The sequence below is a fragment of the Equus asinus genome, chromosome 5, assembly GCF_041296235.1.
Source record: "Equus asinus isolate D_3611 breed Donkey chromosome 5, EquAss-T2T_v2, whole genome shotgun sequence".
NCBI lineage: Eukaryota > Metazoa > Chordata > Mammalia > Perissodactyla > Equidae > Equus > Equus asinus.
This window is the reverse complement of record NC_091794.1, coordinates 13,778,608-13,795,838: the sequence shown is the minus strand read 5'-3', so window position 1 is coordinate 13,795,838 and position 17,231 is coordinate 13,778,608. Positions and strand designations below refer to the sequence as shown.

Here is a 17,231-nt window from a genome sequence, read left to right as displayed (position 1 = left end):
TTTACATCTTTCATCTGTCAAGGTAAATATGGCCCCTCTGTTCCTGCCTCTAACCATTTTTGCAGAGATAACGTTAAAGCAAACCTAATGAAATAAGCCTGAAATAGTGAGATATTTGCAGATGTGAGGGTTCTCTTGTATGTGTGAACTGCAAAATTATTTTCAACTGCAAATTTTAAGTAGACTTCCATCCCCGTATGTCTGTCTCTCTCTCTCTCATACACACACCCCACTCAGAAGGTAAAGGCTGTCACCAAGGAGAAATGCCAGTCACACTCTATTCAGCAGGGGGGTTGACTTCAGAGCAGTGAATACATCTACCCCACTCCAGTGCAGGAATCCTTAATAACTTCTGTCATATCCAGTGTAATCTAAATTATTTTGGCAGATGTTAATTAGTCATAATATACACTCTAGGAGTGGTTAGTTAACATTTAAGTTTGATGGTTAGCATGTGAAAAGCTCGAGTCACTTCAGAGGCTACTACCACAAGAGCTTTATCTGTAGCTCAACATCAGAGACTTTGTTAATAAGCTACTATTTTCAATAGCCAAATTAGTGGTGTTAAAGGCATGTGGATTGACCCAACTACTGTAGGGCACTCGAGCCCTTCCACGAACAGGGTGTAAGACTCTAGCAAGCCCATTATCCCTGAGATTCCCAGATTACTAACCTGTTCTGTGCCTACAAGTTAAACACAATCAGGTCATCTGACACTGAATATGCTGGAATATTGCTGGATTCACATCTAATAACCCTTTCATATAAGGTATTGTTGGGTTCCCGAAAGGACAGAGTTGGGACTTTTTCAAGCTTACAAGACAGGTTGATTGTTACAAGGATGTCTGTTCTGGTGCCCAGTTGTTTGTAAACAGGAATGACGCAGAAATTGGTCCAAAATCTGATTTTAGTGTAAAGTACCACCTAGTGAAGTTGGGGAGAGGACAGCTACAGCCCTCACCCACCTCCACCTACTGAAGGCCACCAAACAACCTAATAATTGCAAGTGACCAAACAGGCCAAGTCCAGTTTACAACAATTTTCTTTAATGGAGGAAAAACAAATACCTTTATAGGTGTAATAAGATTAATCTAATCATGGTCTATAGTTGAATAGGCTTGCAAATAGTTTCTAGATTAACAGAAGAACTGGAAGTCCCTCGTCCTCTGATAAGGTCTGCAAACAGCCCAAGGAAGAAAAGGCTTGTCAGTCAAGCACAGGAACAAGAGCAGCACAGAGCTGAGCCACAGGTGGAGCCCTGACATTTCTACTTCACACCCTTCCTATTCTTCTTCTGGCTTTCTACCAAAGCCAGCTTTCCAGCTGTGCACTCTAAGAGTGCCACCACCCCGAGAATTCAATAAAGGTGAAGCAAACTGGACAGAGCGATGAGTATGTCAAAGAACTCAGCTGAGGAAGAGGCATTAGTTTGTGCCCACCCAAACCGAACCACCTGGGATGGAGTAGTTTAATTATTTGGTTGGTTATTTTTGCAGCTGTGATTAATCTATTGGATATGAAAGTCTTCCTGAGCATTTTGAGAAATTCAAAAACTAAAACAAGCTTATGTACTTGCTCTCATTGTAATGAACATTTCTTATGGTTTTCTTCCATGTAGCCTTATACCTCTGCTTAAAAAGAAAAATCAAGACAACCTCTTCCTTAACACCACTGCTCAAAAGTAGATTTGAAAGAAGTAACAGCTGACTGATGATTAACGTAATCTGTAGGGATGCAGCATAGGAGTGTGAGCCTTTGTCCCTAAAGGGGCTCCTGGAAAGGGGACAGAATAGGAGGTAGCCCTCGTCAGAGAGATGATTCCATGTAAGGTGTTCTGCCTTGGAGTCCAGTCCATTCTACATACTCAATAATGGTAGCTGTTAGTCGTAGTAATCTGTGAAATAAGAGCACCCGCTCATTATGGCAATGTGCATTTTCAATTTTAGATAAAGCTTAAAAGGCTAAGATCCAGATACCAAGCTTTCCATCTGACAAATGTTTATTATGGTAAAAGGAATGTCTCCCACTCGCACTTGACTATATTCAAATCAGGTCTAACTGAAATTCTCATGTTGCCATTTGGCTCTCCAGGAGGACACTATGGTACTCAAATGCTGGCCAGTGTCCTGGGAGTTTAGGTTCAACATACAACAGTCATAGAGTCCTAGGCATTTTCAGTTTGAAGAGAACTTACAATTCCCCATCCATTACTATCTTGTTCAACGCTCACTACATTTCTGAGAGGCTGACGGGCAGGGGTTCTAATCCCTGCTTTATGGATAGGGGCAACTGATGCACTAGACAGGTTTAGTGACTTGTCTAAGTTCCCACGGCTGGAAAGGGGTGGAGCTGGGAGTAGAACCTGTTCCTCTGATTCTTGGTCTAAGGATCTGTCCGCTACACCCAGGGAAGCAGAGGCTTGCAGGAAGCTCTATTGCATACAAAGAACAGCACTAGGGGAACAGCACATGATGAAAAAGAAAATAGTGCATTTCAGACCACTGTGAAAGAGGACCTAAGAAATCACTCTCAAAAGATGGTCAAACTGCTGGCCCAAGGGGTAAACAAGGCCGTTAAAAATTAATGAGGGGACCAGCTCACTTAGTTTACAGCACCTTTCTGTAGTATCTACTATGTTCATGTTACAGGGAAGCCTAGCACAGGTAAGAATTTTATAATACATCCCCCAAAGAGCATGGACTTCTACAAACTTAGATACATAAGGCCAGGAATAGGGGAACCCTCACAGAACAGATAATAAATCACTGCCATTTAAGGATTAATCTAAATTTTTATCCCATTATGTCAGACAAGTCCCAAGAGGTATGGATGCTTTATTTTCGTGTGGTGTGCAAAGAACCTGGTGATCTGCTGCTGCAGCAACAATGTGCACTCCTGGAGCTTGAGCTGCCTACAAAATAGGCGATAAAGGCTGTGTGTTTAAGATGGAGCATGCACACCCCACCTTGAAATGCAAAGCCACAACCATAAATGGATAAGCGCTCTGGGGATTTATTTCTGTTTCGGGGTGTTTTAGTAAGCCAGTTACAGGAAGAGCATCTAGTATCAGCTGTGGCTTATATTCCTAAGCCTCACTCGCTGACCTTTAACAGTCTTACTTCCAAATTTAAATGGCCATCGTCAAGTAGTCTAGGCTGCAAATTTAGAGATCAAGAGGCTAATTTTGGATGGCACTTTTTGGTTGAGGGGGCTGGTTGATCAAACCCTTTTAAAGCTCCTTTCTAGTGCACTCAGTGTTTAGAGAGAACAGATGAGAGGCACCAGGATAAGCAATCATATAGCTTATGTGACCCATGTAAGGGGCCATCAGCTAGGAAATCTACTAGTTTGTTAAAGAAATATCTGTAACAAGATATGACAGAGAGGCAAAAGGGATATTGAGCTAGCAGGCTGTGAGACAGGAGTCTACATCCTGAAATTTCTTTTCCGTAACTACACGGAGAACGTTAAAAATGCAATAGTGGATTCTTCTTGGTAAGGAGGGTGCTGAAGACAAGTCAAAGGGCTTCTGAAACCCAGTGCTTCCAAATCTCATTCCCTGGTGCAAATGGAGACATTGCTACTCCCCCCCTAGATCTAGGGTGTGCTTTTGTGATGCAAATTCAACAACCTGCTTCCCAGCAGGACCCTAGGAACCAACCCCCATGTGTAAGATGTTTTTAAAGCTTTCTAAAGGAGGTGATGCACTGCAACATCTCCTCCTCTGTAACATCCAGCATTTATAAAACACTTCCCTGTCAAGGAGAGCTCTGACCAGAGTCATCTTTCTGTTGGAAAACAATTGCAAATTCCTGCACCTTCAGTTACTCACCAATGGGATTCCAAGTAATAAAGTCAAATATCTTCTTTCTGCATCAGCTTGCTACAAAGGGCAGTAATCTAACTCTGAGGTAGCACAGCCATACAGCAATGAGGGTCCTTGGAATTTACCCTTTGATCCCATATAACTATCACCTTTTAAATTGCTAATAACCTGGCTAACACATTGAGTTAGAATTTAATCATCGTTTCTCCCAGAATTTTTGGTCACCCAGATAATGGGGAGTAGTAATACACTACTGCAGAACAACCTGGATAACTTGTCTGGCAAAGCATGGAACTAAAAAAAGGAAACACAAGCAAGAACCAGAGCCCGCGCAACATGAGTCATAACCTATCTTTGGTATCTTATTAGAAATCATATTAATATTTTCCTGTTCCCTTGAAGCTTAGGTTGGAAATGTGTACTATTTTATTTTAGTGCTCATGTCACTCTTTCCTAACATATGACAAGCCTGTAGTGTTTTTTATGCCTGTGATATACCTCTAATCTTCCAGAACACGCAGTAAAACAACACCTTTCCTAAGAAGTGAGGGAGGGTGATCGACATTTGCACGAGTACCTTTCCCCCCCCCCCAGCCCCCTGCTCACCCCACTATAATTAGTACCTTCAGTCTCTGAGGAAAAGCTGGAAAGGGAAGTGAGAAAAGTCAAGGCAGACGTTGGCGGGCACCAGAGTACAGCAGGACACACTAGTAAGTCAGTCACTATATTACTTGTTTTTTAGCGCCTCCTGACTCTTGTGGGTGACCAGGCACAGGAGGGGAAGAGAGATAAGGGACAACACCTAGGTTTAGTATACATGTCATACTGAAGGGGCTTTTTTTTTAAGTTTTCAAATTTTCCACCTAGCTTTTAAGAGTAGGAGTTATTTCATGGTGATTTTCCAGCAGGCTTTTCTGAGGTAGATAAAACACGGACAATAAGTAGTCTGAAGAATGCAGAGGGTAGCTAAAGCCTGTGTGGGTAGGATTAATTTGAAGGAAATGTCAGTAGTGAAAGCTGAGCTTGTCATATACAATACTACAGAAAAGAAGGACAGGTTCAAGGCTGGCTGCCATCTAGACAGGGCTTTTAGAATTTAATAGGTGGGAAATAGGCTCATCTGGCTAGTAAAGAACAGAGCTGTGGGAACAATACAGAGCAAGGGAAGAACCCTGGTTAGCACACAGCTAATCAAGACAAGGCAGATAACAGCAAGAAATAGGTGTCCCTTAGGAACTTAGTGATCAAGAAGGAATATATATTACAATATCACAAGAGTCTAAAAGCAACCAACAGGCTTCAAGTTTTAAATTGCCTTGTGTTGTTGGGAGTTTTTGGATATAGAACCAATTTTGCCTCTTTCCTCAGGCCTCTTGTTTGTACACAGGTATTACAGCTGTATTAAGCATGTCAGGGAAAACCAAATCCCAACTAAATAATCAGTTAAATGGATTTTGAAGTGCTTTTTTGGTCGTTTGAGTTACAGATGAACAGGTTGGCCTGCCTGAGACCCAGTGAGGTCAATACTCCCAGCTGGGGCCTTTCTTTCTGGAGAATCACTGCTGTCATCACAGGCAGATGCTCTGCTTTTAAATGAACATGCCATTGTAGGCCAAACGTTAGTAGTTAAACACCACCGTCACAGAAACACACAAAGCTATAGCCAAGTTCACAAACACAGCTGGCAGTTAAGAAACTCTTAATGAAGGAAAGAAATTCGCTATTGGCTCCAAGTCACTCATCACGACTTCCAATACACTTGGACTGAGATGGTTTTATATGAGAGAGAATAAAATAATAATTATTGGCCTCAGTTTCTCTCCCCAGTCTAAGAATAAACATTTGTCAGAACACCCACTGGACAAAAGAGGACAATCACACGTAATGTTCCCGCGGGTTGATGTAGACTCTCTCAGGGCCGCTGCTCTGATGACAGCTGTCGGGGCTCCTGTCACGGTGGCACATCTGACTGTAAAGGGGGTACATCTGCTGAATCCCGTCTGCCCCCACTGGATTCTCGGCTTCGTAGTCAAATCTCCTGCTATTGTGTCCATTCTAAAAATTCAAACATTGCTTGCGTTAGCTCAGAGCAGCTGCTTGCATCTCTCTAGCACCTTGCTAAAAACAGGCAAGAACAGAATTCATTACAGTCTGTGTCCCCGATTCATTATCCCACGAGCTATTCAATGGCAAGGTAGAGTTCAACAACTTATCATTTTCCAGTCATTTGGTTGCTTACAATACCTGAACAAGAGTGATGGCAGCTCCTAAATAGAAAATTGTGACTAACGGAGACTCCAGTCAGTTTCAGGTTTGGAAATTTGGAATTGGTATTGGTTTAGGTAAACTGGAGAAAAACAAGGCTGTGAACTTCAGGAGTCCCTCAGCAAGGCTCAAGCTCAGAAGGAGTCCATGAGACATACAGAGGATTAAATCAAACAACCAAAAGAAACCCTGGGATTCAGCACCGGGGAATGAGGGAAAAGACACAGTGGAATGAACAGGTATTTGACTGGATGCCCGAATGAGACTAAGAAATGCTGTCAAACATATCCTCATCTTGACCTTTCTTCCTTGCTGGACCTTGGGTCATAGCTGAGACCATAAAATGAACTCCCCTGATGCTCTGTGGTATCTCTGGTATTGACCCCTTTCCTGATTATTCGTTTCATAAAAATTGATTACTTCTAAGAGAGACAAGCAAGCTCAAGGACTTCATAAAATCATACTAAAGATGCTCGAATAGCAGAGACGTGAATAAAATGAAACTTCATGGAAATCAGATGATATTTTAATAAGCAAGGTGGCCACGACTACACCTAGGCTGACCCCCCACAACAGCACCGCGTTACTTACAGTGTGCTGGAGGCCGCCAACCTCTCTTTCTTTGAACTGAGTCTGCAAAGGCACGTGTTCGGTCTGGAGGAGGAAGATAGAAAGACACGTTCTTTAAAGCACCAAGCACATGATAAAACAGATCAACCGGGACCACGAAGACGCCTATATTTAAAAAGCCAATCATGTCTTGTTAAGGGTTTGCCAACTAAGCAAAGTGTTTCAGAGGAGGATGGGAGAAACAACCTCATTTCTTGAGTTTGTCTCTCTCTCTCTCTCCTGGCTCCAGGCTTCTTCTGGAAGGAAGAAAATATACAGAACGTCTGCTGTAGAATCTCTCATGCAAACTTGTTTACGTCTTACTGGAGGGAGGACTCGGCACAGAGGGTCTCTTGCCTTCTCTCAGCGGAAGGGTCTGGTATTTTAAATCTGCTAAAAGTGGTTGAGGTGAAATGAAAAGTTGTTTTTTATTTTTAGCTGTAGATGTATATATGGTCACCCTTCTCTTCCTGCTGTTCCTCCCTGTCCCCCACTCCACAGAGTTCATGAAGAGGAAGCATCTTTCTCAGCTTCCCTTTCATATACAAAGGCATACTCACCCTTCAGCCCCCAGGTCAAACATCACCTCTTCTGGGAAGTCTTGCACAAAACCCTCAGGCAGAGCTAGCCACTCTCCTTTCTGTGCTTTCACTGCATGTCTTAGCACAATCATGTGCTTATTTGCTTGTCTCCTTCACTAGATTGAGGATGCTGGCTGGGGTATTTTACAAAGATTATCTCACGCAATCTTTATAATAATTCTATAAAACCGATTTTACAGACGACTAAAACTGAGGCTCAGAGTGGTTAAGATGTCTCCAGTTACACAGCTGCGAAGTGGTGGTTTGTGGTTCAAACATGGGTTTGTCTGATTCCTAATTCTATATTCTTATATCCTCTGCTTCTAGCTCAGTGTGTGGAAAATAGATGTTCAATAAATATAATAAAAGAAAGCTGGAACGTCTCAGCATGTAGGCACATCTATCAACGTGCTGTCCATTTCACTGCCTTTGCTTATGCTATCCTTTTGGTCTGGAAGGTCGGTCCCTTAGTCTCTGGCAGTTGAAATCTATCCATCTATATTGGCCTAACTAAAGTCCTTTTTTCTTCAGGAGGCCTTTCCACATTGCCCATCAAGTCAGTTTCTTTACTCCCAGCTTTCCTATTGTTCTTGTTTATGCCTCTATTACAGCACACATAATCATCTATCTGTTTTATAGCTCCTAATGTCTGTATCTTTCAAGTCCAGTAAACAGTGGGCCTTTCTTGGCCCTCCTGCTCCATCCCCATACCCTAGCCTGTGGTTCTGCAATAGTAAGAAGTCAGTAGTAAACTAATGAATTTACTGAAATCTAAATTACCAATTCTTGATATCCCACGTCAGCATCATCCAAATTATAAATTACCTGTGAGAAATTCATTCCTCCTGTTGTATTCTGCCTAATTCTAGGGTGCTTTCCACATGACCAGTCGATACTGACAGTGCCCAATGGTAAAAGTCCAAGGCAGGGCCAGCTTCATGGACATGTGACTAGTCACACAGGACCTAGTGCTAAGAAGGGTCGCACTTTGGGGTTTAATGCTCTGTGGTTCTATCTTAGATTTCTTAATTTTATTGTGAATTAGTGTTTTGAAAGTGGTATAATGGAACAATGCAACATTCCTCGGGAACTTGTAGCCTCAGTGCAAGGGCATCCTGCCTCCTGCTGCTTGTCTTTGATTTGGTTCTTGGCCACCACTCCCCCATTCTGGTGTCCCAGGCCACCCTGGCCTTCCCCGCCCTCCCTGTCCAGTGACTATAGCTGCCCTCTGCCCTGGCAGGGCCCTGAGCACTGGTACAAAGGAGGTTGGGGTCAGGAGTGTGTACCCTGTACATCATGGCACAGCTGGCAGGTGGCTGGAGGACACGTCTCAGTGAGGGCGAGCCTTCCACTCACCCCTGATCTAGGAACCCAGTATTGCCATCTTGACAGTCTTAATTTTTAAACAAGAGGCCCTGCATTTTCACTTTGCATGGAGCCTCACAAATTATGTAGCTGTTCCTGGTCTAAGGAAAACAGACTTGGAAGAAAAATACCTAAAATTAAAATTAGCATTGTTTCTTTGCCGTGTTAGATTACCCCTGCTGCTGTTCCCCTTCTCCATTCATACAGGTAACTAAGGAAGGATGCTACAGCATCACTGTAGCTAATTTGACAAGACGCAGGGCAGTGAGAAGCTTCTCTGCAGAAGGAGCTGCTGCCTTCCTCCCCGCTGTGGCAGTGAGGGGGAAGCAGGGTTGCAGGCAACACTAAAGGAGATCACAGTCTAGAAACAGTGATTACGATCTCAAGAGTTCAAGAGAAGACTTGGTTGGAATGCGTGCTTTCCTATGATTATACTATAAAATTCCAAATGGTAAATTTAACGAGCAGAAAATAAATTTTTCTGAGCACTCTAGGTAAGATTTGCATTTGATCATTATCAACGAAACACAGTAACAAGCTTTGAGTGCTTAGAAGCCAGTATTCCGGGAGGACACAATGGATGATGCAGCGTCATGAGTAACAATACAACCAGGATTAAATCAGTAGCATCAGGGAATTATAGAGGCAGGAAAATCTATTTTGTTTCAATATAAAGAGACTTCAAAGAGCCATGGCTTTGTGAGTAATAATAGCATTGTTACCTTTTTCTCATGATAAGAGATACAAAATTAGCCAAAAGTGGTACATTTGACAATAATGACAAGAAGAGAGAGTTCCTAGACCTGAACAGGAAGAAGTGGTGCCAGGACACTATGAACGATCTTCACGGGCACTTACTGGACAACAAGCAAAAGCCTAAGTTCCTCTTCTCTATGCAATATCATAAACCTTCATCTATAACCACTATACCTCACAAGACCTCATGAGTTTTGTAATAGAGCATTTATTCAAATTGTTTAGATACACAGGAGTGCCATATATCCTAGGGACAGGCCTGCATTAGGGATGGGGGCAACGGAAAAGTGTGCTGCGCTTGCCTCTGCACTGTGAGGCCATCCAATTTCTGACAAGATACATAAGGAACTTAATTTAACAGTGACTGGGTACACGTGCTCTCTTTCTGCTAATCCATAAACTACCTAAAGTGTTGCATATTCTGATTTTTGTTTTAAATATGGAACACTTCACGAATTTGCATGTCATCCTTGCACAGGGGCCATGCTAATTGTCTCTGTATCGTTCCAATTTTAGTATATGTGCTGCCGAAGTGAGCACGCATATTCTGATTTTTAAAAGAAGTTAATGACCACAGTATGTAGAAAAGTGTCTTGCATAATAAACACCTCACGTTTGGTGCTTAATATATAAATACTGAATCAACCTATAATACTTTTTGGATACACGGCATATATTATTCTACTATTTTTGCATTTTTTTCCTAGAAAGTTTCCGGCTGCTCTGAGTCTCTAATACATATTTCAATTTCCCTACTTTCAGGGCCTATCTTGCAGTAATTTCTATTGAGCTACAACCCATATTCACTTTTCTGACTTAGCAAAGTCACACAGACTCTCACTCCTGGCTTCCAAGGTGCTAACAACACTAGCTTTTCAAGTGTTATTGGATGTTATCTTAACAAATATTTTACCTTCTCTGACTCATATAAATAAACCAAAACCTCCACTCTCTACTATGTATTATATCTTAACCTGTTTCCATTTAGATAATATTTTAAAATTCCATAAGCAGAGCTTTCCGAGTTGTTAAGGTTTATTTTCGGTGATGACAGAAGCAAGATTTGAAGTGGCTATTGTCAGGAGGTCTACAGTAACTCTGGATACTCTGCTTGCTCTGGCAATGTAAAAACTGCAAATGAGAGTTCCATTTGGATCCATTAACCCCATCACCAAATCTGAGTCCTTTTGGTCTTCCATCTTGTTTCATGATTTCATCCTCAAAATGCTCTGTACTTCCTTCCTTGGAACCATGGGGCAACCTTTGGGGCAATCACTTTTGCCCCAACTCTTTTGTTGTGATTTATAAATCTTAAACATTGTTCTTTTTAAACATACTCTCCCGCCTTCCCAACCTTTTCCCTAACATGTTCCCTCTAATTCCTCGCCCCGACTGACATATGTCTTTTCCAGAATTTTCTTAAGCCTGGAGAAAGCAAGACTCCTTTTAATTACTGCACATCACTCCCCCATCTACAAGAACTTCCATGTTACTCTCTTCACTTTCAACTCTCTTGCTCTCTTACTTTTTTTTTTGCCATGGATTCCTTCCTCCTGGCATACAAACATGTTCAAGCATCTGTCATCTTAAGAGAGAAATGAAAAGATAATATTTATTAAAACCTCAATTTCTTAAATTACAAAAGGTCCTTAACTTACCTTTTGAAACCTCAGCTTAACAAGATACCTCTAACTCATTACTTGCTGAAGGCCCTCCTCTTCCCTCAGTGCCTAAGGCTGTAAGTGAAGATATACCAAGTACCCTACACCCTCACACCTAGTGTGTAATTGGTCTCTCCTCCACGGATGCCTTCCCAATTCAAGCATTTGCTAAGCTTCCCTGTCACATCCTTGGGTAACTTTTCCACTGCATACCAGACATAATCAAATATTTTAATGTGAGCTCACTATTTTTTATGGAACCAGAGAACCTTAGAGTATAGATTATATGAAGAATGCATGAATAATGAATATATTACTGAATTACTTTGATTCTACCTAAAATCTTGGCCAGTCTCTTACAAATGGAGCAAATTACTACACATTGCCCTCTTATACCTGTCAAGAAACTCTGAACCCTTGGTAATACAATACTTGGTGTGACTCCTTCCTTTTTAGTTTGCTTCTATTTGTGCTTTTGTTATTCTTTCAATTCCACGGGTGACTGGGGGAATCATGTTTCTTTTGTTTTTTCCCTGCATCAGAGTTTCAGCTTAATACCTAGGAATCATGTTGAAATTACTTTCTATTAAACTCTAAATAGAAAAGTTTCTGGAATTACTGGGTCACAGGACACCCAGTCATTTTCTCTGAGCTGAGTTCTTGCTCCACAACCTTCAGTGTCCTTTTCCTGGTCTATTTTATACAACATCTGCATCTGTTGGCATTCTCTCTTTCTTCCCATTATGCCCCCACACGGCATTTTAAAGGGTTTCATCCTATTGACACATCTTGCTCTGATGCTTCCTTATACTGACAAGTGATACATTTTTACTTCTGCTTCCAGTCATGATGGAGAACTAATACCAGACTTGCCCTCCTGACATAAATTAGTCAAAATCTATACAAAATATATGAAACAACTGTTTTCAGACACTAGAAAACTGTGCTGCAAAGGAGTGGGATTTCAGAGAATGGGAACACATGCACACATATACACACGTGCACAAACACACATACACACAGTGATCCTCTGATGGCCCTGACTTTTCTGCTGATTCAGGAAAAGGAAAACCCAAGAAGAGCACAGGGTCTGCCTGAGGTGAGGAGACAGAGTTCAGCTTTCCAACAAGCTGAGGTGGCTGCAGTCTGTGGGACAGGGTACTAAAGAGAAGGACAATTCTCATTGAACACCAGACATTCAGGAAAGACCCTGGGTCATGCGTTAGGAGTAAGGCTAAAGTAGCTCTAGGGGATAGAATATTCTAGAACTACCTTAACAAAGCTTAAAAAGAAGCTTCCAGAATATCAAGTTGACCTTAAAGTAAATTAATTGACTGCCAGAAAATAACCAAACTCTTACCAAGGAATGATAGCAAAATTCAAATGATTGACAATGTAACATTCACAATGCCCAGCATCCAAGTAAATGCATTGAACAAGGGGAAAAAAAAAGTCAATAGAAACAAACCTTGAAATGACAAGTATGATGGAATTAGTAGACAAGAATTTAGAAACAGCTATTATAAACATGTTTAAGGATATAAAAGAAAATATGAGAATATGATAATTGAAAACTATGAGAAAGAACCAAAGAGAACTTCTATAACTGAAAAAATACAATGTCTGAAATAAAAAAGTCACTACATGGCCTTTATAGACTCTGCAAAAGAACAGATCAGTGCACGTGAAGACAGAAACTATCCATACAAAGAACAGAAGGGAAAAGGCTGAAAAAAATTGAATATAGCCTTAGAGATCTGTGGGATGATATCCAGAAATCTACCTTTTGCGTAATTGGAATCACAAAAGGAAGGAAAGGTAGGAAAAAATATTCAAAGAATTGTTAAAATTTTTCCAAATTTGATGTAAAATATAAACCTATAGTTCTAAGAAGCTCAATGAACCCCAACCACGGTAAACACAAAGAAAACTACTCCAACACATTTCAAAATCAAATTGCTCAAAACCAATGATAAAGAAAATCCAAGATGTAGCCAGAGGAAAAAATAAGATAGAGTACATATTAGAGAAACAAAGATAATTATCACTGGCTCCTCGTCTGAAAAAAATGAAGGTCAGGGGGCCAGCCCAGTGGTGTAGTGGTTAAGTTTGAGCACTCTGCTTTGGTGGCCCAGGGTTCACGGGTTCAGATCCTGGGCGTGGACCTACACACCGCTCATCAAGCCCTGCTGTGGTGGCATTCCATATACAAAGTAGAGGAAGACTGGCACCAATGTTAGCTCAGTGACAATCTTCCTCACACAAAAAAAGAAAAAACGAGAAGTTCAGAAGAGGATGCAGCTACAATTTTAAAGCACTGAATGAAAAAATAAAGTCAAACTAGAATTCTATATCCCACAAAAATATTCAAAAGTTAAGGTGAAATAAATAAATTTGCTGACAAACAAAAGCTAAGAGAAGTTGTCAGCCGACCCATACCATAAATAATGTTATGGGAAAGTTCTTCAAGTTAAGGAAAATTGATTCCAAACAAAACTTCATGAAGTTTTAAAGTTTTAAAAAAGATACATTACAGTCTAAGACATAAATAAAATGTATAAGAATAATAAGGAGGGGGGCAAGAAATAGAAGTATACGTTAAGGTTCTCACATGATACATGAAGTAGTATAATGTTATATTAAGGCAGACAGGGCTAAGTTAACAATGCATATACTAAACCCCAGAGAGATCACTAAAAAAGTAGAATAAATAGGTATAGCTAAATAATTCAATAGAGGAGATAAAAAAATACTAAAAATACTCAGTTGATTTAAAAGAAGACAAGAAAAGAGGAGGAAAGGAACAAAGAACTGACGGAACAAATAGAAAACAAATAACAAGATGGTGAACTTAAGCCCAACCATAGCAATAAATATATAAATAAGAATAGACTAAACATAGGAATTAAAGCCAGGGATTTTCAGATTGGGTTTACCCAGTCTTTTTTAAAAGCAATACTCATCTAGATGTTATCTATGTGAAACGCATCTTAAATATAAAGATATAGATGGTCTAAAAGTCGGAGGATGGAAAACATGTACCATAAAAACACAAATCATAAAAAAATGGTTAAAAATTGGAGCAGCTTTCTTAATATCAGACAGAATGACTTCAGGACAAGGAAAATTACCAGAGATAAAGAAGAATTGTTCATAATGATAAAAGGATCTACTTATCAAAATGACAGGACGTAACAATCCTAAATGTGTTATGTACCCACTCAGAGAGCTACAAAAACACATGAATAACTAACTGAAAGGAGAAATAGGCACGTTCACAAATATAGTTGGAAATAACACTCCTGTCTCAGTAACTGGTAGATACGTAAACTGAAAATCATTATGTGTAAAAATACTATCAACCAACGGGACCTAACTGACATTCACAGAGTACCACACTCAACAACAGCAGAGCATAGATTGGTTCCAGTGCACGCGCAACATTCAGTAAGATAGAGTGTATGCTGGGCAATAATAGAAATCTCAATATATTTAAAAGGAGTTAAATTCTACAGATATATTTTCTAACCATAACAGAATCAGTGAGCAATTGATAATAAAAACATATTTGGAAAACTGCAAAATGTTTGGAAATTAAACAACATACTTCTAAATAACTCAATGGCCAAAGAAGAAATAACACGGGAATTTAGAAAATATTTTGAATTGAATGATAATGAAATTATAACATACCAAACTTTGCAGGATTTCAAAGAACTACTTAAAGAAAAATGTATAGCTATAAATACTTGTATTAGGAAAGAAGAGAGATCTCAGATTAAGGATCTAAGATTCTTCTTTAAGAAGCTGAAAAAAGAAGAGCAAATTAAATCCAAAGGAAGTAGAAAGAAATAATAAAGAGTGAAAAATCAATAAATAAATAATGGACAAACATTGAACAAAATTAATGAAACCAAAAGCTGGTTCTTGAAAAGCTAATAAAATTGGAAACATCCTAGCAAGAAAAAAAGAGAAACACAAACCAATATCAAAACGAAAAAGGCAACATTATAACTGATCTTATAAAAGTTGGAACGATAAAAAAGGTGTGTTATGAACAATCTGATGCCAATTAATTTTGACAATCAAGATGAAACGGACAAATGTCTTGAAAGACACAATGAAAATCCTTTCCACAGAGAAACTCCAGGCCCAGATGGAAACACTAGTAAATCCTATCATTTAAAGGACTAATAGTGTTCTTAAATTCTTTCAGCAAATGAGAGAAAAGAGAACATTTTCTAACTTCTTTTATGAGACTATCATCACCCTGATACCAAAACCAGACAAAGATATTATAAAAAAGGAAAACTAAAGATTTTTATTCATAATATCCCAAAACATTAAACCAAAACAGTCCTCTACAGTTGAATGAATAAACAAATTATAAACTATTTATAAAACGGGATACTACTCAGCAATGAAAAGAAATTTATTCATACAACAACATGGATCTCAAAAGCATTATGCTAAACAAAAGAAATTGGAGACAAAGGAGCACACAGTGATTCCCTTCAGGTGAAGTTCTTTAAAAAAGGCCTAACTAATACATTGTGATAGAAATCACATAAGTGGTTGCCTGAGGCAGGAGAGGTGCGTGGGGCCGGGGGCAAGTGGTGGTGGTGGAGAGTGTGTACGAAAATTGTTAGGTGACAGAAATGTTTTTGATTGGGGTAGTGTTTACATCAATGTGTACATTTGGCAAAGCTTATCAAACTGTGCACTTAAAATGGGGCACAATATTGTGTAAATTCACCTGAGTAAAGAAGTTTTATTAAAACTACGCCTTTCCATTTCATCACAGTTACTCCCTTTTGGAGAAGCATGTGTGGGGAGGTGGCGTAGAATGAGAGGCAATGACATAGTCTGGAACCTGTCATGATGCACATATAAATTCTCTACAAATACTTTGTGACAGATTGTCCTTGATGCAGGAGTTTCTCGGCTATACAATCCAGCTGCTTATTTGTGTTCTAGTGACTGAGTTCCTAATCTATAGAGATGATTTCACCACACTGAAGGAGTAACACAAAGAAATGGCTACCAGACATAATTCACAAAGTATGGATTCCTCAAGGCATAAAGATATTACATTCCTATCTATTAAGTACCTCTCTGAAAGAAGTTATAAAACGTTATTAAAACTGTGAACCAAAGGTCAATTTTCCCTTTCATTTTTTTAAATAGTTGTGAGAGTGGCCGACCACATTGCCTGAGCAACAACTATAAAGATCGTGTTCTAATCAGGTAAAATTTACAACATTAATTAGGTACTTGTTTAATGACATAATTGTTTCATTTCTCCATGATAATTACCCATAAGGGTAAGCTATTCACATGACTATCTCTTATTACTATAGTAGACCACTGGCATTCATGAATTTAATACTGCTGGTTTTAACCATTTATGAGTGAGTTTAAAAAGGTTATGACAGGTTGTACTTTGTAATTTCTTGAGACACAACTTTGAATCAAGACCTAGGAGGTTTTTGTGATGGGCTAGTGTGATTTAGCTAGTTAATGAGCTTAACAACCACTCAACGTCCACCTTTCACTGTATCATTGTTATTCTCAACTCTTATATATGACTTTTATAAAACAGGTATATAGGTATCCTCTATGAATGTCAAGGGAGGTACTATGCTATTAATCAACCTTTATCTTTTAGATTTAGAAATGTTTCCTTATTATTTTTCAGTTAATTCTTAGTTCTCTGGTATCTACAATCAATCATAATCAATGCAGATTGCCACAGCACATTATACAGGTTAAATGTATAAGGTCTGCCTGGATCTTATTCACAAGACTTGAGATTAATTTGCTTCCAACTGCTCTCTCCCAATGTCTGAGAAGTGAGGTTCACTTCTGTGTTCTGCCTGTGCATCCCATCCTAAAAATCCTTTCCTGTTAACCCCTAAAAGGGTGACAAGGAGGTTTCCCCTAAACCTCACATGGGCTATCACAGAGTAGATGCTCACTGAACACTTGCTGACGTACTATCCATGCACGGGACCTGTTCTGACTCCTACTCTTAGTCAGTGATCCCCACAGAGGTCTTGGGAGCTGGAGTATGTTGGAAAACCTGTGACAGTTGGACTGGAAACCTTGGAGTCTGAATTCCTAACTGTAAGGAACAAGGCAGTTAGATCTGAAATGGTTCCTGAGAAG

At 39.7% G+C, this 17,231-nt stretch overlaps 1 protein-coding gene and 1 non-coding gene across 2 annotated transcripts in view; both read right to left on the bottom strand.

Annotated features, from left to right (window-relative positions):
* Positions 1-1,025: 1,025 nt before the first annotated feature.
* Positions 1,026-17,231, bottom strand: part of NECTIN3 (nectin cell adhesion molecule 3) — a 130,902-nt gene continuing 114,696 nt past the window's right edge. Inside the window, exons 8-9 of the mRNA XM_044771631.2 lie at positions 6,683-6,745; positions 1,026-5,881 (exon numbers count right to left, since the gene is read on the bottom strand). Coding sequence (XP_044627566.1) covers positions 5,702-5,881; positions 6,683-6,745 — 243 coding nt within the window. The 3' untranslated portion in view covers positions 1,026-5,701. The remainder of the gene's footprint in view (positions 5,882-6,682; positions 6,746-17,231) is intronic.
* LOC123286170 (U6 spliceosomal RNA) lies at positions 9,836-9,942 on the bottom strand. The gene has a single exon (XR_006528442.2). It is a non-coding gene; the product is annotated as a U6 spliceosomal RNA (small nuclear RNA).